Source organism: Lactuca saligna, chromosome 8 (genome assembly GCF_052625555.1).
Source record: "Lactuca saligna cultivar CGN05327 chromosome 8, ASM5262555v1, whole genome shotgun sequence".
In the NCBI taxonomy this organism is placed as follows: domain Eukaryota; kingdom Viridiplantae; phylum Streptophyta; class Magnoliopsida; order Asterales; family Asteraceae; genus Lactuca; species Lactuca saligna.
The window spans coordinates 151,679,697-151,704,806 of record NC_136424.1 but is presented as its reverse complement, the minus strand read 5'-3'; the positions used below and the strand labels follow the sequence as shown (position 1 = coordinate 151,704,806).

At 36.2% G+C, this 25,110-nt stretch overlaps 1 protein-coding gene across 4 annotated transcripts; it reads left to right on the top strand.

The window, feature by feature from the left end:
• Positions 1–116: 116 nt before the first annotated feature.
• On the top strand, positions 117–4,845 carry LOC145011477 (Protein kinase superfamily protein). 4 transcript variants are annotated; one of them, XM_078970206.1, is made up of 18 exons: positions 131–483; positions 613–696; positions 958–1,098; positions 1,362–1,432; positions 1,559–1,652; positions 2,092–2,169; positions 2,259–2,344; positions 2,462–2,509; positions 2,823–2,878; positions 2,945–3,030; positions 3,121–3,171; positions 3,331–3,378; positions 3,480–3,600; positions 3,696–3,876; positions 3,980–4,117; positions 4,214–4,326; positions 4,438–4,500; positions 4,653–4,845. In XM_078970206.1, the coding sequence occupies exons 1-18, from the start codon at positions 268–270 to the stop codon at positions 4,754–4,756; spliced, it is 1,779 nt and encodes a 592-aa protein (XP_078826332.1). In that variant the 5' UTR covers positions 131–267; the 3' UTR covers positions 4,757–4,845. The 4 variants fall into 4 exon arrangements, 3 of the variants coding, with proteins under 3 accessions (XP_078826332.1, XP_078826333.1, XP_078826334.1); XM_078970208.1 differs by having other exon boundaries at positions 333–451; XR_013664130.1 differs by lacking the exons at positions 4,438–4,500; positions 4,653–4,845 and having other exon boundaries at positions 117–483; positions 3,975–4,117.
• The last annotated feature ends 20,265 nt before the right edge of the window (positions 4,846–25,110 follow it).

The following is a 25,110-nucleotide window of genomic DNA, read 5'->3' as shown; positions in this document are numbered from 1 at the left end:
TTTTAATAACATTACAATCAATATAAAACAATATAATAGCTGTTAATTATATCAACTAAACACTAAGATATGGATGTGTGTAGTAAGGGACAATTATACGATGGGAGATACCTTGGTGATCTAATGAGAAACAATACTAAGTTGAGTGTCCAACTCCAAAATGATATATAAGCCTAAAAATTACTACACAGTTTGACTTCAATTAGAACCGCTGACCTCCGGACAGACCACCGGCGGCAATAGCACCGGAAGCCCGTCCCGCTTTCTATGAGGACAACCTTCGTCTCCAGAGTTTTCGGCACCTCACCAAGGAAAAAACCGTTCTACCTTCTCATCATCTCCGCCACCGGCGCCGCTGCTCTTACTTACCACCATACTCTAAACCCTCACCTGTTCCCCTCGCACTCTGATCGACGCTCTCCTCTCTACTACATCGCTACTTCATTGAACGGTGCCGTTCGGTCCTCTCGCTCTCTCTATACTGTTTGTTTCCTTCTTCACACTCTTACATATTGCGTATAACAATCCGATAATTTAATTTTCGAATCTAGTGACAATTGTTTATATCAGGTGTACAAAATAGTTTAATTAGTTGCGTATGGGGATTTGCAGATTACTGCGAATGTTGTCGACTACAAGTACTCGTTACAAGGGTTATCGCCGGATACAGATGAATATAGAAGAATTTTATCTGAGGTTCTTGCTTTTCGTCTTATTTACTTCTTTACTATCGGCAATTTTGAATAACTTTGAAGTCCGTTGCCCTGTTACCTTTGTTGCATTTCATCACGGAGTAAATGGAAAATTATCACTGTACTTCCATTGATCTGTTTATTGTAGATCCTACTTTCATTTCTTCCTATCACACTTTGAAAACTCAACGTAAGAGTAGCAATGCCATCATTGAAAGTAGAACGATGTCTGATATATCAATATCATCCATATTTTTCAATTCAGGTTCATCTACGCTCAGCCAAGAGGATATTAAAATTATGTGAAATCAACCAAGGGTTCTACATCAAAGCTGGTCAATTTGTAGCATCCATGCGACAAGTTCCCAAAGAATACTCATCTACTCTTGCATCATTGCAGGATCAGGTCCTCATTACCTGTTATTGTGCGAAAACAATCCTCTATTGTGTAAAAACTAAAAACATAGGCCTGTTGAGTTTATTCGATAACATAATCTTAAAGATAATAAAATTACTTTGCACAATTTAATATGTTCTTGAAGTGTACTATGAATTTAACCTACAATAAACCCGAATTAACACAGTCAGTAAGTCATTCATGTTGTTATGCGTTGTTTTCAGCATCATTGGTTTTAGTTTTCACTTAATATGTGATTCTTATGACTTTAGGCAGTTCCATGTTCTTTTGAAGCTATAAAAGAAGTACTAATCAGCAATCTTGGGTCAGACTTAAAAGAGATGTAAGTTATTCCTATTCCCTAATGGATGGGTTAGTTTGTATATTCTTGATTATCTTTCTAAAAATAAAGATTATCTTTAAGTATATACAAATTTTTTAATAGCTGATTCCATGTATGGTGTATCAGTTTTCTGTCTATTGATGAAAAACCTATTGCTGCTGCATCCATAGCTCAAGTGCATCGTGCATTATTGAAAAACCATCAAGAAGTAGTGCTTAAGGTTGGTCACAAACATTTATCATCTCAGTATTTCTCTAATGCAAGAAATAGCATGTATTTTCATTTATCATAAAAGTGTACTTTTGTTTATTTGTTTGTTATAGCATCCTACTTTAAAGCATTGTACTTTCAACTTTTTTTCTTATGAAGGCATTTGAAAATCTATCAAGTTATTTGAGACATTGTACTTATAGACAATTATCCAGTTAGAGTAGTGGGAATTGCTTTGTATTTGAATTTTGGATGATATTGTTATAATTGGGTAGCTCTTACAAAGTACAATGAAAGTAGAATGCTATAGTAAACGGATAAATATACGTATGTTGTTATTTGGAGTGTTTGACAAAAAACTGATTATGATTATGACTTTTTATTTTGGTTTCAAAGTATAATCTTATTTGAAGCTGCTAAGAGTTGAGTTTTTTATGTTTTGAATGAAGGTCCAATATCCTGGTTTGAAAAATCGGATGAGAATGGACATTGCAACCATGTCTCTACTCTCCAAATGTGTCACATGGGTATGACTCATGTTCATATTTTAGATTTTTATTTATAAAAGTTTTCTTGTAAACTAAAGGGTCAAGCTTCATCTTTTTTTGGACAAAAGGCGACTTCATTTGATGATTATTCATTGATGAGGTGGCAACTAAGACGCAATGTGGAGTCCACATGGCTTACTATTTACAGAAAAAAGTTGGGTGACCTTAACCCTTAATAAAACATTATTATACTTTCATAATTACAAAATGATATACCTTTTTTGTAGTCTCCTATCTTTTTTAAAGATCCATGCTTGTCTTTTTTCTACAGTTTTTTCCTGAATATCGGTTTCAATGGATGGTATCAGAATTTTCAGAGGTGATTGCTTTGGAACTTGGTGAGCTTCACTAATTCTTGATAAGGCTGTCTGGATAGAGGGCAAATTTGTAAAAAGTTGGATTTAATGGAGAAAGCCTCTTTTCCATGATATATAATGAGTGTTTTTTTTGAGTGAATGCAAAAAGGACGACTTAATAGAGAAAGTTTAGGAAATAAGACTTTCCCTCTTCTAAGTCCTAACTATTTACAAAATTACCCTTGTTTGTATTTTCCTTCCATTTCCCCAAATGTGTTGTTGTTTTCTTGAATATCTTTTAAAGACACCACTTATCGAGTCAAGTCAACTTTATAGGAAAAAGGAAACAGGGTTCAAAACCTCCTTGCATCCATTGAGTAAAAAAGATACAAGTATTGTGGCAATCGATTTTCTCTTTTCCTTGATCCGGGCATATGCTAAAATGAGCCGCTTTACAGATTTCATTCAGGAGGCAAGAAATTCAGTCAAAACTGCCATGAACTTTAAGCATAGTAGCAGAATCAGAATCCCCAAGGTTTTTCAGGTATTTTATCATTTTATGGGTACATAACAAAGCTATAAATATTATATTATATTATCTTATGTAGACTAATCATCATATTTATACAAACAGGAGATAACCACTAGCCAGGTTTTGACAATGCAATATTGCAAGGGACGAAGGGTTAGTATCTCATGATTTATAGCATTGTTATCTATTGCCACCTGGCCCTTAAAACAACAAATGGATCTAACATTATTCTAACTGAATTTGGGGTTAAAAGATTTTCATGTGTACATAATTTAAAAAGAATTATATCTTTATACCTTCCTTCACTTTCAGGTAGATGATTTGGAATTTATTCAGGAAATGGGAATTGATCCAAAAAAGGTTATATATATATGATTGTACTTATAATTGTCTACTCATCATTGTAGTATTAAAAATCTACCCAAATCATAGCATAGCAGTAACAACTGTTTTATTTGAAGGTTGCAAAAGTGTTGGTGGAAGCATTTGCTGAAATGATATTTGTCCATGGTTTTGTGCATGGAGATCCACATCCTGGGAATATACTGGTTTCCCCAGATGAAAAACAAGGCTTTTGTTTAGGTAACTAAATTTCACATCCTACTACTTTCTTTTGTATTGATTTTATATTTTAGAGAGATGCATGTTTGTGAATGTATATTATAAATATTATGCAGTTGTTCTTGATCATGGGATCTATACAAGTCTAGATGAAGAATTTAGAGTAAACTATTGCCAACTTTGGAAAGCACTGATTCTTTTGGACTCGCATAAAATCCAACAAGTAGGCCAACACTTTGGTATCGGGAAATACGCTAAATATCTTCCCCTCATTTTCACAGGAAGAACAATCAACAGGTGCTTCCTTCCTTTTAACTTTTAACTTTTATTTTAGCACAAAATACAGAAAAAAACATATCTCACCATTTAGCCACTTACTTTTGTCTTTTGTGAAGGACAGCAAAGCTGGTTTTGGGAAAGGAATGTCGGTTGAAGAAAAAACAAATCTGAAACAGGAAGTGAAATCGCTTACAGCTGGCAATATATCAGAATTTATGGAATCTTTACCCTCACAATTTCTTACAGTATTGCGTACAGAGTAATCACTACAAATTTTACTTCCTTGAAATTCCAATTTCTATCCCTTAACCTGCAATATCTTCTAATTTTATTTTTATGCATGATATCATATCAGTGCACTTATCAGGTCATTAACTAGCAAGCTTGGTTCTCCTCCACGTGTACGGCTACTAGTGTATGCCAACTTTGCATTAGACGGTCTATCCTCAAAGCCCAATCTTCATTCTGGTATTATCCTTTTTTTTATCAGCAACTGAAATAGTTAAATATATATCAACCTACTTTCACTTCATTTTTAATTTGGATTTTGTCAATTTTTTTTTTTCTCTATCATTACAGATTTTGTTGTATGGACCAGAATCATGTCAAGAATTAATCATCTTCAACTCAGGCTCTTACTCGGTAAACCACAAATTTATGTGATAAAATGCTTAAAATAACATAAATTCCTTTACTGAGAAAATAATATTATATTGTAGGGATATAGTGTTTTGTAATTATAGATAGAGCAAATTGCACCAAAAACATGTCCATAAAAATTCAATCTTTTTCAGGGGTATTGCGGTTGTTGTATTGGTTGGGGGATACAAGACAGGCGCTCATGTCATGGTTAAAACAAGTTACGTTCTTAATGAATCGACTTATCATTTTGGAGTAAAAAGTGTGTATATTAAATAGCAAGCTTTTGGTGTAAACTAATATTTGATTGGTAGTTTAGTCTAAATTTCTTTTCATTACGTATCATCATTATTTGTCTACAATTTCATCACATTTAAACACACCTCGTATGTTAGAGCTCATTTGAGAGTTTTTGGTGGATCCACACAAAATAGAAACAACTTAGTTGGATCGTTGCCCATTAATTAATGATTAAACAAACAAAACATAAATTCCAACTTAGTTGGATCATCATTTGGGCAGATTCGATTCAGATGGTTGGTGGCCAACAGAAGGCGTTTGATGCCATGGTCATTGGAATTTTTATAATTTCAAGTTTTTTTTTTTTTTTTCAACGGGTGTGAGGAAGCTATGATATATTGGGTGTCTTGGTTACATAAACCTTCTTTAGCTTTGGTCTGATTTGAATATATGATGAGCCGGTTAGGAGAAAAATGAATAAAAAATTTTAAAAGGTCTCAAAAGCGACCAAAGAGGATTCATTTAAAACATGATAAAACTGTAAAATTGGTCTTTATGTCAAAAAGTTTTTAACTTGCACGTAACGTCTAAAATCAAGAAATTTCTGTAATTTTAGTCCAAAAAACTTGAAAAAACAATTATATCTTTATTTATTTACTTTTACATTTTATTAACATAATAATAATAATAATAATAATAATAATAATAATAATAAAATAGGTAAAACTCTCTTTCTCTCATACACACACACAAATACATACTCACAAGCGATCAAACCCAAAAGGCTAGAACATCTCTGACGTATCGCATCCCCCGATGTATGTTATCATTCACCCATCCCTTTCTCTTCAAAACCCACATACATATTTCACACACAGACACTGTTGATAACTCCTCAAAACTCGAGGTTTCTCCAATAAACTTGCATCCGGTCTCATCCTAATTTATCCCTCCATCATCAGCAAAAGAACGACGGAACATTAACTCCATAACCTCTACTCGGTTGACTTGTGTGGTATTAGAACATAGTGGTTAGTGGTTTTTGACACCAATGAACATAACCCACCGTTGGTAACTCCTCAAAACTCGAGCACCATTGACCGACCTGATCTTTGCTTCCCTCTCTCTTCCCTGTTCAGTCACCCTTCCTGGAATCTATTTTCTAGTTCTAAAATTGGAATCCACAAAACCCAAAACACATTGCATCTGATTTCAAATTCAAACTTACCTCTTTTTCTCTGTTACACACATCAAATTTCTTTTTCTTTTAATCTAGTGTGATCACCTCAGTTCTCTATGCAAATTAGATTTTCACCGAACCTGAAAAACTTCTCTAGAAAGGCGATACATAGTTCAAAGTTTAATTTGACATCCTGAAGGGGAAGGGGGTTTCATCGGAGCTGTGTTTAGGAAACATGTAGTGGGGTTCACTCATCATCATGAGGGTGCGTAATTGACTGGAGGATGCCGACAATGGGGTTAGGAGATAGATTCTTGAAGATGAAATGATAGAAAACTTGTAGATGTCTGACAATGGGGTTTTACCATCAAGGTTATGTGATGGCAGGTTTCAATCTTCAAGACGTGAATCCATTGGTTCAAGAAGGAGAGGGGGAAAAGAGGTGATGAGAAGTAAGATACTTACCGACAATGAAGGGCGGCGAGAAATCTGGGCGATCGACGACGACATTAGGGCGACGACGTTAGGGCTTCTCGACGAGAAAGGTGAGTGAGAATGGAGAGCAATTTTGACGCCGATGACTTTTTGATGAGTGAGAGAGGGAGAAAGAAATGAGCCGGGGTGTTGTAGCTTGTAGGGCCCATTTCCTTTTTTTTTTTTATTATAAAACAATTAAAATAAATAAAGAAAATTTTAAAAAGAAATTAAAAGGGCATAAAAGTCATTTCAAGTCTTTTAGGGACTAAAACCAAAGAAAGTTTTTGATTTTGGACCTTCCATACAACTTGAAAACCTTTTGGACCCTATCCAAAGTTTTTAAAAAACCAAACCAATTTTACAGTTTTGTCTCTCAAATATCATTTGGGTGTTTTTATGAGTTGTTTTGTCCGCATATTTGCGAAATGAAATAGAAGACTTGTTTTTTCAATCAAATTTAATCTTATAAGGCTTTAAAAACATACCTAACTATATATATAAAAAGACAAAATAGCAAAAATGGTCCTGTATCTATACTCTTCAAAAATTGTAGAAATAATCCCTCTTATCTAGGGAGGTAAAATCAAAGATAGGAAGGTCGGGACAGCAACAAAACCCTACGCTGTTAGTGATCATGGATCCAAGCAAATAAAAGAGATAGAGAGAGAGGTTGATATCGTGACAGAGATCAAGAAGGGAAGGGTCGTTGGAGTTGGTCGATAATGAGGAGAATAGAGGTTTCTTGGTGGTGTTAATCTTGGTTCAAGCAAGCATCCAAATTCATTCAATTTTCCTTCTTCTTTTCTTGTGAACTTTCATCAAGAATCATCATCACAATGGATGCCATGGCCATCATCGTCGACCACCATTAGCCACTATGCTAGATTGGCAGTGGGTGGTGCTCCGTGTTGGTAGCTTTGAGTCTTTATATCATTAGTAGAAGCATAAAACCTAGAAAACTCATGGTTTTACCATTATAGCATTGCACATTGAGTTTCTCTTTTAAACAACATACTTTGGGTAATGGTTTGAAATTTAATTGACAATTAGACTCAACACATCGTATCCACTATTAAGTCAATGGTTTCCAACTTTGGGGGTTGTTTAGTTATGTATTAATGGGTTAAGAAGCCAAATTAACCCAAGAAGACAAAGTTGGGGAATTATATATTTTGCTCGTTCTTGCCCATGAAATATTGAAATTGAGCAAGTCAATTTCCAATGTTCAGGTTTTTAATCTAATAGTTCCATGATATTTTCCTTCACCTATTGATGAACCTAACTTGGGTGAAAATTGTGATTTTCACTTATTAGTCAAAATATAGTTGCATTTATATGTTGTTTGGTAAAATTCATAGTAAATTATAGAAAAATAAGTAGGCTTATTGTACAATATCCATTGATAGGTATGGAGATGGAATTTTTGAATATGAAATAACATTCCGGATTGATTGGGTTTAAGGGGAGAAAAAATGGTCTTGAAGAGACAGTTGTTTTGGGGTTAAAAATTGGAATCAGAACTAGGGACTAACTACTTTAAATGATAGACTAAGATTTCTTATTAATACTCTAAAACGCTTCTATAGCGAAAAAGGAAGTGCCTTGAGTGCTTGTTGTGATCTACATTATATTCGACGTGAGTTTCTCAATACGTTATACTATTGTGTATGTTCTTTTCTTATAACATGTGTGATTATAGTATGCATGGCTTAGTATTAGGAAGTGTAGAGTCTAGTATGTAAATTCTATTTACTTGTTTTGTCGGGATTGCTTCTGTAACGCCCTAAATTTTGCAAATAAAATTTTCATTTTTAATTCTCAAAATATTACGCATAAATCCACATCATCACATAAATTGTAATTTATTTCCATGATAACATTAGAGTATCCCAAAGTCCTCAAATCTCTATCAGCCGACGGATGTGTACAATCAAGCCTTCGCCTTCCCAAAATCTACAGTACTTGAGACACAAATCACACAACACTATAAGCACGAAGCTTAGTGAGTTCCCTAAAATACCACACACAAATAATTAGCCTCTCATGGCTATATCTCGATAAGGACCCTCCGGTCATGTGTCTCAGTGAGGACCCTCCGGTCTCATGGCTCAGGTTGGACCCTCTGGTCCTATCTCAATAACGCACAGGATATTATACATCATGAATCACAAGACAGAATGCATGATACCACATATCTCATTGTAAGCACATAAGATCAACATATACATAGAATAATATGACAACATACGTCACAAAGATAGTATGCACGTAACACATATCACAGTATAAACAAATAAGACCCTCCGATCAATAATGTACTAAGACCCCCTGGTCAATAATGAAAATAAGACTCTCCAGTCAATAACAAAATAATACCCCCCGGTCACTAGTGTAAATGAGACCCTCCGGTCAATAACACGAATAAGACCCTCCAGTCACACATAAATTACCACACCGGTAAGTATAATGAGAAGACACACCTTGCAGAGTAAGCATAATCCTAGTCTCCACTCTTGGATCTGAATTTGCCTTAAAAGATTTGGGTGACTTACATCATTTTCTTGGGATTGAAGTTATCTCGAGTGGATCAGAAATTATCTTGTCCCAACAACCATATGTTCTTGACTTATTGTGTCGGGTGGGTCTTTCCGATGCCAAACCAATGCCTTCACCTATGTCGTCGACAATGCAAATCACCCGGGAATTTAGTACACCGTTTGATGATCCAATGAAGTACCATTTAAATTGTTGGTGCCTTGCAATATGCTACCCTTTCTCGCACAGACACTGCTTTTGCTGTTAACAAAGTTTGCCAATTTATGCATGCACCGACGGATCATCATTGATCAGCAGTCAAACGTATACTTCGGTATCTTCGGGGGTACGAACTCTCTTGGGCTTCTTATTCGACGCAATTCCACACATGTCCTTCATGCCTTTTCTGACTCTACAATTAATGCCTTCTCCAATGTTGATTGTGATGGGTTTTGGTCATAAGACATCCTATGTGCTCATACAAACCCTAATGCTTGGATCTAGGTTTCTCTATTGTACATGCTTTGAATCCAAGACTATAAACCCTAATTCTAGCATGCAAGTAATCATATTAATATTTAATTAGGTTTAAGATCATACCTTGATTGTTATGTAGCAATAACAATCCCAATTCCTCCTTGAATTGACTTTGGAAGGCTTAGAGTCACAAGTGTCACTCCTCTAATGGCTCACAAACACCATAAGCAAGAGGATGAAGAGGAGAGAGGTTAGAGGCTGCCAAAAATGTGTGTAAACCCTTACAAGAAGCTTAGCCACGTTTTTGAGCCTTAAGGGGTCTTTATATACTTGGGCTATTAGGGTTATCTAACAAGGAAACCCTAATTTGGATGCTTAAGCCCTAAGCAACCCATAGAGTCCTTTTAATCAAGCCCTTGGACGATATCCTTATGGGCTTCCTCATAGAATTCATCCAACCCTTGATACAAGGCAATCCATGGCCCAAATTGCAATTATCCTATAATTACAATTCCAGTCCCTTAAGTTTAATTAATCTCTTTTAGTCACAAAACTAATTACCAATTAATTATTGACTAATATTAATTAAACAATATGATTTCTCCTTTAATATATTATTCTCATAATACATTAATAAATCATATTTAATCCTTACTCTCCATAAATCATCCTATCAAGTTGCTTTGGTGAAGGCAACCCAAAAGGACCATGCACCATCGGGTCAAGTACATACCAAAATAGTTATGGACTTAGACACTAATCCAACAGTCTCCCACTTGGATAAGTCTAACAACTATTCTGCGTATGACTTCAGATCCTAATCTGCAATCGTAGCTTTCCAAATCCGCTGTCAACTCTGATCATATCAGATACGCGTGTCCTTAGATAAGGGATCATATATTCCTCCATTCTAGATATCGTATGAGATATAATTTTTAATCATTCTCTTTGTACTACTTCTCGATTTCTGATTTATGACGACAGACTAACTGAACAAATCAAATTAGCCCTAGCCCGGCCGAGCATTTACGTATGTCATCACTAAACCATCGAGGGGCCCAAAGATATCGCTTTTATTCTTTGAATAAAAGGAACGGATAAACTTTGATACAATGCTTGCTTGCACTCACTAACCAAATCACACACAACAATATGTTTTATAACACCAAGTTACTAGTGCGTTTACATATTATCAATGTGCAACCGATTAGCAAGATACAACTCACACATCTCGGTTTCAAGAATATAAGATGTTATCGTCTCACTAATCACTCAAGATAGTGATCCAAGTGAGCGTGGGTTTAATCCAATGCTCAAATCATATTCATAAGCACTCATGAACGTTGCAGCAAACATTTGCTTATGTCTAATACTCTTTTAGACAATCCACACACCAATTCACGACAATCTTCATTCATATCTACTTCCAACATATGAACGACTGTGGCCCATTTGAATAATTTGATTATTCTTAATAAACTCAATTATTCTGGAAGTCTAAACATGCAAGGTGAAACACAAGAATAATACTAATCCCATATGGCCTCAAACCTTTGAGTATAAACAAAACACGTTTTATTTATCACCATATCGATTACTCATTATTTGTCATTTCGGGTAATCAACTTTATACTTGAATTATTACACTTGTCCCATGCTCCTAGGATGCACACAATGTTTACCTATGGTTTTTACTTTGTGAAATAGACAAATTGAACACATTTCCAATCATTCTCATTTTACAACTCCAAATCCATTTTCTTAAGTGTAAGAATATCAAATTCTTGTTACTTATAGAATATACTAGATTCTAACACTTTATGCAACGATCCTTTTGTAATATCACTGCACCAAAGTCTCAAAGACTATTGCCAATGATATTACAAAGTCCTCTAACGTAGATTGTTACAAGACAATTCCTTAGATATGATGTCTCTCACTCAAAGTACATTCCTTTGAACATCCTTTTGCATAAAGGTTTCTAATCTAGTCATAGATTTTCAATATTTACTTCCCAATATGGACACGCTTCCATATTTTCCATATGACAACTAACTTCTTAATAGAATCTTATCTATTCGTAATGATGTCGATATTGTCCATCCAATATGGAAACATTTCCATAATTTCCAATACTATACTTCCAACTACTCACAAGCGACCAATTCTCGTCGAACTTCGAATCGTCCTTTGATAGTTGTTTAATTATTTTAGTTAGAGCCAATTCTAGTCCCTTTTCCCTATAAATGCGCTGGACATTTGGACAATTTTAGAATGGTCAAACATTAAAGCATTTGCAATCGATCCTATACCCGAAGCGTATGGGACACGACGCACAATGTTTTATTTTCTATGTTCTCAAAATTCGAATTGTGAAGAGGAATGTCGTAATCATAATCGAAATTTTAAGAACACACTATGTACCTTTGACTAAATTTATTAACATTCCACAACCTAATCCTTTAGATTTGAAATGAAGCATAATATTCTCTCCCTTAATTATAGGAAAAAACTATACAACCCTTACGACTTTGCAAGGTATAACTCTTGTTTTTCTATAATTAAAATTGCCAACTTGCAAAACTTTCCATAATAATCATACAATCATAACTTTTATGCTCCCACTATCATGATGATTATTATAAAACATAGCACTTATGCTCCCACTAGCTTCGACATGTATTCATAAACATCTTAACTTTCAGAAAAAACAATACTTATTGAATTTCTTAACTTCATGTTTCTAATACTTAGTGCTTTGATAATCTTTTATCAAGGCTTCTTGAACTTATACACTTTTGCCTTAGATAGTTCATATGTGTGTCTTAACAATTAAGACTAATTGCCAAACCTCACAATTCAAATTATGGAAAGGGATGCCGTAACCATGATCGAATTCGAGAATGCAATTTTACAATCACTATCTTTTAAAATCTTTCTAAGTGAAAGCATTTTCTCACAATCATTTTCATGAAGGAGGAAATCTTATGACACTTAGATTTAAACGGTGTATGTGTTCCTATCCATGTGAATTTGTTAAAAACCAAAGTTTACGACAAATTCAAACTCATATGGATCGAACTTCCTTAATCTTGATTTCTTGCCTTATGGTAGCACAGCTGCCCACCACGTCTTCCAAGTAGTTAAGCAGCTCACCTTTTCCTATCAATGTACTTTCCATTGATCAAGGTCCTTGCCTTTTATGCATTCAAATGAGAACTCATAAGACTCACATGCATAATTAACTCGATTGGATTGGCACAGAAACAAAATAACGTCTTCACGATAGGTTGTAAACCTCAACTCGTGTGCTAGTGATAATCGATAAGGTTTATTTGATTTGTTCTTGAAACTTTTCAAGACTATTAAGACTCCCACTGACTCCTTGACATATACGATTCTCTTATCAAAACATTTCTTGACAAACAAATATTCAAGAGTTAGTGTAGCTTTTATCAAAACAAAACACTTCATAATTTTGGTCTTAGTTGGTCTTTGTCTTATCCAAGACATCATAACTTTCCACAATTGATGAATGTTATAACCTTCTTAATACTATTCACTCAGTGTCACAATCTTGACTTTAAGACTTGTTTTGGAACGAAGTATGATTGACTTATTGATTTGACCATTTCTTCAATCTTTGATTCCTCTTCTTGGACATACAATTGTACCAAGACTCACTTAGAGGATCAATTGAGATATGGTTCTTAATCATTAAGACCTATCATAAAGCATAAAAGCCACTCTCCCTTCTTCTTAGAATGGAGAAACTCTTATCTTTCTGCCTATTTGATTCTTCTTATTCGTTTTGCTATTGATCTAAACCCTTTAATCAATTCAAAATTACACTTAATCTTGTAAGTATAATCATATTTACTAAACCTTTAGTAAATCATGACGAATATCTTTGTTACTCTTATGGTGGACTTGATCAACACACAACTTTGTGTATTCGATCTCCTAGTCCTTCACTTGACACTTTGTCAATGAATTAGTCTAAATTCCAAAATATGAAATTTCTCATTCATCGTGCAACCAAGTTGCATGATTCCAAGTTTCTGTCCGATTGAAACTTTGGGCGATGAGAAACTCTCCCTATTTGGTAAATTCTTGACTTTCCATAACACAATAAGAAACAAATCCATTATTGCTAATAATTTTAACATCAGTTTTTTTTATACACGCCATTGTAAGGATAAATAAATAAAATTTAAAATAAAAAATTTATTTTATTGCGGAAAAATTTGTCCTTACAATGCAACTCATTGAAAAACTTATGCTAATACATCTTTCTTAGCAATCTAATTCTAACTCTAAGTAGTAGCTCAAGAATCTAATCTTCGAGAAACGCGATCGAAATCCATTCATTCACGGTTAGATTCTGCTCACTTCTTCCCTTAAGCTTCTTTTCTTTTCTTCGATCCTTCTAAACATCAATTGTAATCTTATCACATTATGTATTCAGAATCTAGAATGAAGCTTAAAAGAGTTAGTCAATGGATTTTACCTAAATTAGAGCCATACGTTTCGACTCTCCTATCTTTTAGATCTCTTAGGTAAATAGGGCAGCTTCGTCTCCAATGCCCCTTCTCTTGGCAATAAAAGCAAATTGACTCTTTTTGGAACAGGACATGGAACTACTTCAGACATTGCCTTTCTCTTATGATCAATATTTTCAATCATATCATGTCTTTCGTTGCCATTGTCTATATCCATAGAGGTCTCGAAGGTAGATTCACCAATCAACTTTGCTTTTCTATTGCGCCAAAGCATTGCTGATTCAGCAGCAATAAACATATAGGTGAGATCTATAAGGGTCACGTTGCGGTTCACCATATAGTACTCTCTTACGAACTCACTATATGAGTTAGGAAGTGACTGAAGAACCCAATCAACAGCCATTTCCTCACAGACAACGGATCCCAACAGTGTGACTTCATCCCTAGGACGTGTGCACACACCGAATTTCCTTCTTTATGTTCACTTGCCAAAAGGGCTTGAGTGATCTTGAACTTTTCAAGCCTTTGAACTTGTGGGTTAGGGAGAATAATTGGAGGAGGAGGAGGAAGTGAAGCATGATTTCTTGTTCCTCAATCGAATCATGGAATATCATCTTCATGTGGAATGCTTGTTCCACGGGATTTGAGAAGACCATAGTTGTCGAACTTTGACATCGGGAGAAAAACGAATTCAAGTTAGTTGATTGATTGAGTCCTTGGTAAATCACCCAAATGAAATTCCAAGGCTAGGACCCAACACAATATTCTACAACTCGGGAGAGGGATCCCGTAACCCAAATTGAAGAACATTTGAAGGTAAGTGAATGACGATTCACTAATTTCCACCATGAAAAACGAAAAATAATATTAAGTTTTAAATCTATGAAAACTCCTAGATCCTTTGAGATTCATTGAATATTTCAATGGCATGTTTAAATCTCGATATGCCCCTCTTGTTTGTGACTGGGATGCCGAGGATCACAAAGCGGGTGTGAATAACCATGCAAACTACATGGTGCCCTCACATGTTACAATCACCTATTCGATGTGCCGGTAAACCACACACGCTCCACCGAACTATGACAAACATTTAGTCACCCTTTGCTACCTTTTCTTAGAACCATTTAGTGTGCCGGTAAACCACACACGCTCCACTAACGTCTTCGCAAGGGCACAAAGTGTAATTTCATGGAATTGCATCAATTCACTTTTGTCTAAGTAACTAAGATTGGGAATTTGAAAAACATTTAGTTACTTTGTATTTCATTATACTTATAATGGAAGGTTTCGTCCTATCCTACCCGTTCGGCTAACGACCCTCCACTAGTCAAGAGTGCGGTGGGTAAGAGTGGATACCCATTCAATCGCCATTTTATAGGCAATTTCCTTAAACACCCCTTATAGACCAGCTTCGTGAATGAGGCCTACTAACGGTAAGACTGACTTTTACTCATATATATATATATATATATATATATATATATATATATATATATATATATATATATATATATATAATGTTATACTTTTAATGTTATATATAGTATAGGGTGTATTTTATACTTTTAAAATACTATATGGTTAACTTTAAGAATTATACTTTTAATTCAATTAAATTGTTAACCTAAACTTTTATGGATTTATTAAACCTCTTTTAATTATACTCCTTAATTAATTAATAAAACCATAAGGGTGTGATTTGAACTTTTCAAAACATTACTAGGGTTTTAGAATTTAACATTCCTAATTAAACTTTTAATCAACTTTTAAATTCCAAAACTTGAGGGCAAATTTTGAAACATTTCAAAACATTAGGGTTTTAACTATTTAAATTTCAAAACATCAAAACTTTTGGGTTCAAATTTAAACTATAAAACCTAAAGGGAAAATATGAAACTTTTCATAACAACAAGGATCAAATAACAAATAATCTAAACTAACATTTAATTACATAATTATCCATATTTGATTTGTTTAATGATTTCTTGCAAAACAATTTATCAATTTACTCAAAATAATTAATCAATTATCTTATAAGGAAACAATTATCTTATTAATTGATAATTATCTTTAATTAGATCAAGAATATAGTCATATATATCATAAAATCGGATTTATATTGATCTAACATGATAAGGTAACTATCCATATGCAAAAATAGCAAGAAATCCCAAGATAAGCATTATCTGACGAGTTAACTCGTCGAGTCTGCATGGACTCGGCGAGTTCAGCCATGGACTCGGCGAGTCCAGCCTCTAAAATCCAAAAAATCGAGTTTTCCAGTTATACAATGCATCAATACAATTGAAACCAAGCTAGGATCTGATACCACTGATGGGTTTTGGTCATAAGACATCCTATGTGCTCATACAAACCTAATGCTTGGATCTAGGTTTCTCTATTGTACATGCTTTGAATCCAAGACTATAAACCCTAATTCTAGCATGCAAGTAATCATATTAATATGTAATTAGGTTTAAGATCATACCTTGATTGTTATGTAGCAATAACAATCCCAATTCCTCCTTGAATTGACTTTGGAAGGCTTAGAGTCACAAGTGTCACTCCTCTAATGGCTCACAAACACCATAAGCAAGAGGATGAAGAGGAGAGAGGTTGGAGGCTGCCAAAAACGTGTGTAAACCCTTACAAGAAGCTTAGCCATGTTTTTGAGCCTTAAGGGGTCTTTATATACTTGGGCTATTAGGGTTATCTAACAAGGAAACCCTAATTTGGATACTTAAGCCCTAAGCAACCCATAGAGTCCTTTTAATCAAGCCCTTGGACGATATCCTTATGGGCTTCCCCATAGAATCCGTCCAACCCTTGATACAAGGCAATCCATGGCCCAAATTGCAATTATCCTATAATTACAATTCCAGTCCCTTAAGTTTAATTAATCTCTTTTAGTCACAAAACTAATTACCAATTAATTATTGACTAATATTAATTAAACAATATGATTTCTCCTTTAATATATTATTCTCATAATACATTAATAAATCATATTTAATCCTTACTCTCCATAAATCATCCTATCAAGTTGCTTTGGTGAAGGCAACCCAAAAGGACCATGCACCATCGGGTCAAGTACATACCAAAATAGTTATGGACTTAGACACTAATCCAACAGATTGGGCCGGTGTAACACCCATAAAAATCAAGCCAATTTAAAACTTTTTCAAAATCCAAAAGCCATTAGTTATTCCAAAATGTTTTCAAAATAGTTTAATATCAAAGTATCCCAGAAACCATAAGTCCAAAACATAAGGATGTGTACGGTCACGCCTTCACCTTGCCGAGACATCTGCAACACCTGAAACAATAAACTGAAACCGTAAGCACAAAGCTTAGTGAGTTCCCCTAAAATACCCATACACAAAAATACACATATAATCACAAACAACATACTATGGGTCCAGTCAACCATCAGGTTGGAATACCCCAGGCCTTTAACCATCCAGTTGGAATGCCAACATACTATGAGTCCAATCATCCATCGGGATGGAATACCCCAGGCTTGTTGATCGTTGCATGAAGCAACCCAATCTCACCGTATACAATGACAAATATGTCGGATCCAATCAACCATCAGGTTGGAATACCCTAGGCCCAATCAACCTCCGGGTCCAGTCATCCATCCGGATGGAATACCCCAAGTTGGAATGCCAATATATATATATATATATATATATATATATATATATATATATATATATATATATATATATATATATATATATATATATATATATATAACAGGTCCAGTCATCCTCGGGATGGAATATCCTCGGCCCACAACCATCTGGTTGGAATGCCCATATAGTACGAGTCCAATCATCCTCAGGATGGAATACTCACGGCCCATAACCATAAGGTTGGAGTGCCCAGGTCTATTGGCTCTCACACAAAGTAGATAAGCCTCAACCACTAATCAAACATGTACACATATATCATATAATCACATAACAATCTATTAAGACAACATACTAGGGTCCACTCATCCCCGGGATGGAATACCCTCAGCTACCAATCAAGCATGAGCGTATATAACATGTAACCACATAATAGTCTACAGGCAGTCAAACCGACCTACAGATCATTAAACAATCTTAGGTTAAAGGATTCGACTCCACAACAGTTAGAATCAAATGATAGTTGCGAAGCAGAACCCAACCCTTCATCCTAAGATCTTTTAAACCGTGTAAACTAGCATGCACTGATAATCATACAGATCTAATAGATCGCTAATCATAACATCATCCTAAAACCAGGGTACATATTTAACGTAACATCATGACACATAATGGGCCAAAACCCAACATATAACTCAATTTTCCAACCCAAGGTCCAACTCACACTCCAAAGTCCCTATGACATCCCCAAAATCACGGCCAGAAAAGACCGATTTCATTTATGCTTTTTTAAAATAATTTCAGAGTAAATCCTTTTGATTTAAAAGTGTTGCGGAATTTGTTCCCAAAACAAAACATGATAAAATAATATTTATCAAAGCATTTCATCAAGAGATGCATTTTCGTTATATAATTAAAACTCGGGGTGTCATGTTCCGATACAGACCATAAAGCATAAACGATAACATTACAAGTCATTCAACAAATATATACATATACAGACTTGTAAACAAAACAACTCGATGATTCATCCATCTTACGCCCTTGCGCCACTTCCTGTAATACAAATAAAACTGAGTGGGTCAGGCTTGGGAGCCCGGTGAGCATATAGGGTTTTCAACCCACAATAAATAAATTATATTTAATTTCACCAACCAATCACTATCTAATCTAGGATTTTCATCGGGACGGACATTACTGCTAAGGGGTTTCCTCAACAATAGATATCCTAAAGGCAACCATGAGGGGGATAGAGTACACCGGTGAACACATCGTTCACAACACCTATAGGTTATGAAGCTGCTAGCGTTCCACGAGACTGTCTAGAAGGAGTCTGTGGTCGTTATCCATACTCCGCTGAATAACTAGGTCAACAACAACAACATCGATGCCTCTCATCTGTTTATTACACACCAACTATCTACCCATTTTCTACCCAACATATTACTAGATAAAAATATATATTTTTATACATAGTTTAAAACCTGTATAACATTTTCATCCAATACATATTTCACATAACAGATGAGGCATACCCACATAACACGTATTTCATATAAAACAAATCAGATCTATGAGATTGAAGAGAGTGAATATACATTCACGTACATAACAACAAAATTATACACATAACACGTATTTCGTATAAAATACTTCATAATTATGCGTTAGAAGAAAGTAACTACACACTCACTTGATCAGAAGATGATCGGATAGCACTACGGCTTGCAGAAGTAGTAATCCTCAGCAGATCTGGAAGATCTCTACAAAAATCGAACTTCTCGCGGACAAAGCTTCGGCTCGGAAATCGCACTTCTCGGGATCTTCGGGGCTTCGAAACTTGCTTCGGGGCTCGGGAATATTACCGGGGCTTCGGGGTACTTATGGCACGCAAATCGAGGTAAAACGGGAGAGAGAAGAGAGAAAAATAGCAAAAGAACTCGGCAACCTCGCATCCTATTTATAGGAGCTAGGCCTTGGGTTTACGCGGGGCGTACGCCTAAGTTCGTAAGCGCATGCGTCATCCGAAGAACTCGAGTGCGAGTGTCGACATACCTTGGGTACACGGGGCGTACACGAGTACGCGGGGCGTACTTCGGATGAGTCCGATGACTCATCTTCGGATAATACCAGGATTTAATAATTAAATTTAATTATTAATTATTTAATAAACTTCGAAAATTCATATCTTCTTCATATGAACTCCGTTTTCGACGTTCTTTATATCCACGCGAAGGTGAGACTACGCTCTACATCTTTTGTTTAGACTCCGTTGGCTAATTTTGAGTTTATTTTTATTATTTATTTTTAATAGGCCGGGACAGAAAATTTCGTTATAAATTCATAACTTCTTCGTTTGACGTGCGTTCTCGCCTAACTTTTTATCGCTTCGATACTGACAACGAGATCTTCGATTCTCGTTTAGATCACTAAGTCTAAATATCGCTCTAATGTAAATTTCGCTTTTTACGTGATTCAGCGTTGCCGGTTCTATCGCGAAACTTCGATAGGTCATAACTTCTTCGTTATAACTCGGATTTCGGCATTCTTTATATCTTCGGAAACCTTGTTTCAACTACTACAACATTATCCAAATATATCAAGTTTGTTTTACACTTAAATTTTTGTCGCTTATTTTTATTATTAATTAATCAAACCACATAATTAAGCAATTAAACACAAAACACATAATACTCAAATAATATACTTCTATTATTTCAAAACGGGTTACAAAGGTTAAGCTAGACTATTATATCATCATTAATGACGGGTCCAAAAACAAAGGCATTACAATTCTCTCCACGTTAGAATGATTCCGTCCCCGGAATCACACATCAACAAACAAATGCGGATAGCGACCCATCATGTCACTCTCCGTCTCCCAGGTGAGATTCGGCCCATTTGTGTGTTTCCATCGGACAAGCACTAACTCGACCATCTTGCATCGCAACTTCTTAGTCTTTCGGTCAACAATTGCCTCTATTCTTCAATCAACCTTTTGTTCTCATCGATTCTCAACTCCGAAAGTGGAATCATGTCGGGAACTTCCCCCGTGAACTTCCGTAAATAACACACATGAAAAGTGTTATGAATTCCATTCAGTTCTTCTGGTAGTTCGAGCTTGTAAGCTTGGTTCCCAATCCTCTGAAGAACTTTAAACGGTCCAATAAACCTTGGACTTAATTTTCCCCTTTTTCCAAATCTTATAAGTCCCTTCCACGGCGAGACTTTAAGCAAAACCGAATCCCCAACTTCAAAAGTCATCGGTCTTTGCTTTTTGTCAGCATAGCTCTTTTGACGATCCTGAGCCGCTAACACTCTTTCCCTAATTATTTTCAACTTTTCAGCAGTTTGATGAACCAACTCCGGTCCCATAAACTGCTTTTCCCCAACCTCAAGCCAACAAGACGGCGTACGACACTTTTGTCCATACAAAGCTTGGTAAGGTGCCATCTTAATGCTCGAGTGAAAACTATTATTATAGGAAAATTCTACCAATGGTAAATGTTCATCCCAATTATCTAGGAATTCCAAGGTACATGCTCTCAGCCTATCTTCAAGTGTTTGTATCGTTCTTTCACTCTGACCATCAGTCTACAGATGGTAAGCTGTATTTAAACATAACTTGGTACCCATTTCCTCTTGTAGACTTTTCCAAAACCTTGAGGTGAAACAGCTATCACGATCCGATACAATCGTTAACGGAACACCGTGAAGCCTCACAATTTCCTTCACGTAAGAATTTGCAAGCTTTTCCATAGACCATTTCTCATTGGCTGCTATGAAATGCGCACTTTTAGTGAATCGATCAATGACCATCCATATCATGTCGTGACTATTCTTTGTTCTGGGCAGTTTAGTGACAAAATCCATAGCAATGTCTTCCCACTTACCCATAGGTACAGACAATGGTTCTAAACACCCGTATGGTTTCTGATGTTGTGTCTTGACTCTTGCACAAGTCACACACTCAGCCACATACTTTGCAACATCAAGCTTCATCGTTGGCCACCAGTAGTAGGGTTTTAGGTCCCTATACATTTTAGTGCTACCGGGATGAATCGAGTACATGGTTTTGTGAGCTTCTTCCATCAAAATATCTCTGATTCCTCCTGTCTTAGGTATCCAAATCCGATCTTGGAACACCTTCAGTCCATGACTGTTTACACCGAACACCAACGTTTTGCCCAAACGTTCCTTCTTTCGGTCATTCTTTTCAGAAGCTTCCTCTTGAGCTTTCTTTATACTTTCCACAATGGTCGAGACAACTTCAATTCTCAACGCTCTTGGCCTTTTCCTTTCAAGATTGACTTTCCGACTGAGAGCATCAGCAACAATATTAGCTTTACCGGGATGGTAAAGTATCTCACAGTCGTAGTCCTTGAGTAATTCCAGCCAGCGTCGTTGCCTCATATTCAATTCCTTCTGATTAAAGAGATATTGGAGACTCTTACGATCAGTGAAAAGTTTGCACTTCGTGCCATAGAGGTAATGCCTCCATATTTCAGAGCAAAAACTACCGCTGCCAACTCCAAATCATGAGTCGGGTAATTCTTTTCATGCTCCTTCAGTTGTCGAGACGCATATGCTATCACCTTTTCTCTTTGGGTTAAAACACAACCCAATCCAACACCAGACGCATCGCTATAAACAACAAAGTCTTCAACTCCATCGGGTAGAGAAAGTATTGGTGCCTCGCATAGCTTCTTCTTTAGCTTCTCGAATGCTTCTTTATGCTTCTCACTCCAAGCATAAGTAGCTCCTTTGTGGGCCAAAGCTGTCAACGGAGTAGCAATCGAAGAAAAACCTTGGATAAACCTTCGGTAATATCCGACTAATCCTAAAAATCTTCGGATCTATGTGGGACTTTTCGGTTGTTCCCACTTCATTACAGCTTCAATCTTTGCTGGATCAACCATTATCCCTTCTTGGTTGACCACGTGACCCAAGAATTGGACTTCACGAATCCAAAAATCACATTTCGAGAACTTAGCATACAACGTCTCCTTCTTCAAGACTTCTAACACTTCTCGCAAGTGTCTGTCATGCTCCTCCTGGATTTTTGAGTAAATCAGAATGTCGTCTATGAACACTATCGCATATTTATCAAGGAACGGATTACAAACCCTATTCATTAAATCCATGAATGCTGCGGGAGCATTGGTTAGTCCAAACGACATAACCAAGAACTCGTAGTGTCCATATCTAGTTCTGAATGCAGTCTTCTCGATGTCTTGCTCTCTTACTTTTAGATGATGATATCCTGACCTTAGGTCGATCTTCGAGAAATAGCTCGAACCTTGCAATTGATCAAATAGGTCATCAATCCTTGGCAACGGATATCTATTCTTTATTGTTTCCTTGTTCAGCTCTCTGTAATCAATGCACATTCTCATACTTCCATCTTTCTTCTTCACGAATAACACCGGAGCTCCCCAGGGCGATGAACTAGGTCTAATGAAACCTTTGTCCAATAACTCCTGAAGTTGCATCATTAGCTCCTTCATCTCCGTCGGTGCTAATCAATAAGGTGCTTTTGCTATTGACGTGGTTCCTGGTAACAAGTCAATTCTGAACTCCACTTGTCTATCAGGCTGTAATCCAGGAAGATCTTCGGGAAATACTTCCGGATAATCACACACCACTGGAATACTCTGCATCACCTTCTTTTCCTTCTTAGCATCAATTACGAATGCTAAATATGATGTACATCCCTTGATCAAACACTTTCTGGCTTTCATTAGGGAAATGATTCCAGAATTCACTCGGCATTTGTCCCCATACACCATAAACGATTCCTTCCCAAGCGGGTTCACTTTCACTATCTTCTTCTTGCACAAAATCTCGGCGTCATTGGCACTAAGCCAATCCATTCCCAAAACGATGTCGAAACCGTTAAGTTCGATGGGCAATAATTCCTCGTGGAACTTATTCCCATTCAGATCGATTAAGATGTTTTTCATACGATGGATAACAAGTACAAACTTGCCACTAGCAACTTCGACTAATAAAGCATTATCTAGCCTATCAACAGGCAAAGCTAGTTTTCTACCAAATTCATGCGATATAAAGGAATAGTTGGCTCCAGAATCAAATAAAATTTGGACAGGCAATTTGTTTACAAGAAAGGTACCTGAAGCGACATCAGCTTCATCTTTAGCAGCTTCCAGTGTCATCTGGAATGCTCTCGCCTTTGGCTTTGGCGGAATGTTGGGTCTAGCTGCCTCCTTCTTCTTCGGGCAGTCCCTCGACATGTGTCCCTCCTCACCACAACCATAACAAACTTTCTTAGTGAGGGTACATTCATTGGCATAGTGACATGGCTTTCCACACTTGTAACATGTGGCCACTACCTCACATTTTCCATGATGCTTCTTCTTACATTTGTCGCACCATTTCGCTTCTCCTCCACTTCCCCTCGAACCAGACTTCGAGAACTTGTTTTTCTTATTGGACCCTGAAGTTCCATCGAACTTCCTCTTCTCACCAACTTCTATCCTTTCCAGACCCTTTTCCTTCTGTTTGTTGCTACAGTCGCAACTTTCAAATACCATCTCCATTTCGGAGATCCAATCCGTTATCTCAACAGGCTTTGGGCTCCCAGAAAGACTTGGCGGTTTGGCGCCCAAGAAATTCTTGTACATTTGCCCATCGTTGTTTTTTCTCCTTTCCGGATTGTTCCTTCGTTCTTCTTGAGTCCCAATTTGACTCATAATGCGACTATTGTTCCCTTCCTCCGATTGTTCGGGAATCAATTCAGGTTCCTCAATAGGTATGATAGGTTCGTCCCTATTATTATGCAACATCTATCGCATCTCCTCCCTTTGTTCGGCTAACATAGCCCGAATCATGACTTACACCCCAACCATTGTTATTGGTTCTGGTGTTGCTGCTACAAATGGTATTTGCTCAATCACTGACGGTTGATTCCTGTTTTCATCCGTGTTTCCAACGCCACTCCTTGTTCTCACCATTTTTTTTATCTATACACCGAATAAGGTGAAATTTAGATCTTCATTCACTATAGATATTCAAGTCATCCTTATCACTCCGAAAACGATTACATGCTAGTTCTAATATCGTAGACATACGCTTAGAATCCTAAACACATAAACCTTCAGATCTGGTTGGCAACAAACCGTAGATCCGAACAAATAATATCATATATGGCAACATAAAACATTTAGCACATAAAAGCATTTTAGGCAACTTTCCTAAAATAAACTAGTGCTTGTGTCTAAAACTTAACAGACACACACCTCACAATCTCCACTTAGCATTCTAAGTTTAAGTTTAGAAATCCTACAAATTCCTAGTTCGCTTAAACTAATGCTCTGATACCAACTGTGACATCCCCAAAATCACGGCCAGAAAAGACCGATTTCATTTATGCTTTTTTAAAATAATTTCAGAGTAAATCCTTTTGATTTAAAAGTGTTGCGGAATTTGTTCCCAAAACAAAACATGATAAAATAATATTTATCAAAGCATTTCATCAAGAGATGCATTTTCGTTATATAATTAAAACTTGGGGTGTCATGTTCCGATACAGACCATAAAGCATAAA

What these genes read in the sequence shown, in the direction of transcription:
- LOC145011477 (XM_078970206.1), top strand. Translation starts at nt 268, where the DNA reads ATGAGGACAACCTTCGTCTCCAGAGTTTTCGGCACCTCACCAAGGAAA. An exon ending in GAATCCCCAAGGTTTTTCAG is followed by an intron (nt 3,031 to 3,120) that starts GTATTTTATCAT and finishes TTATACAAACAG; the next exon opens with GAGATAACCACTAGCCAGGT. An exon ending in TGGGAATTGATCCAAAAAAG is followed by an intron (nt 3,379 to 3,479) that starts GTTATATATATA and finishes TTTTATTTGAAG; the next exon opens with GTTGCAAAAGTGTTGGTGGA.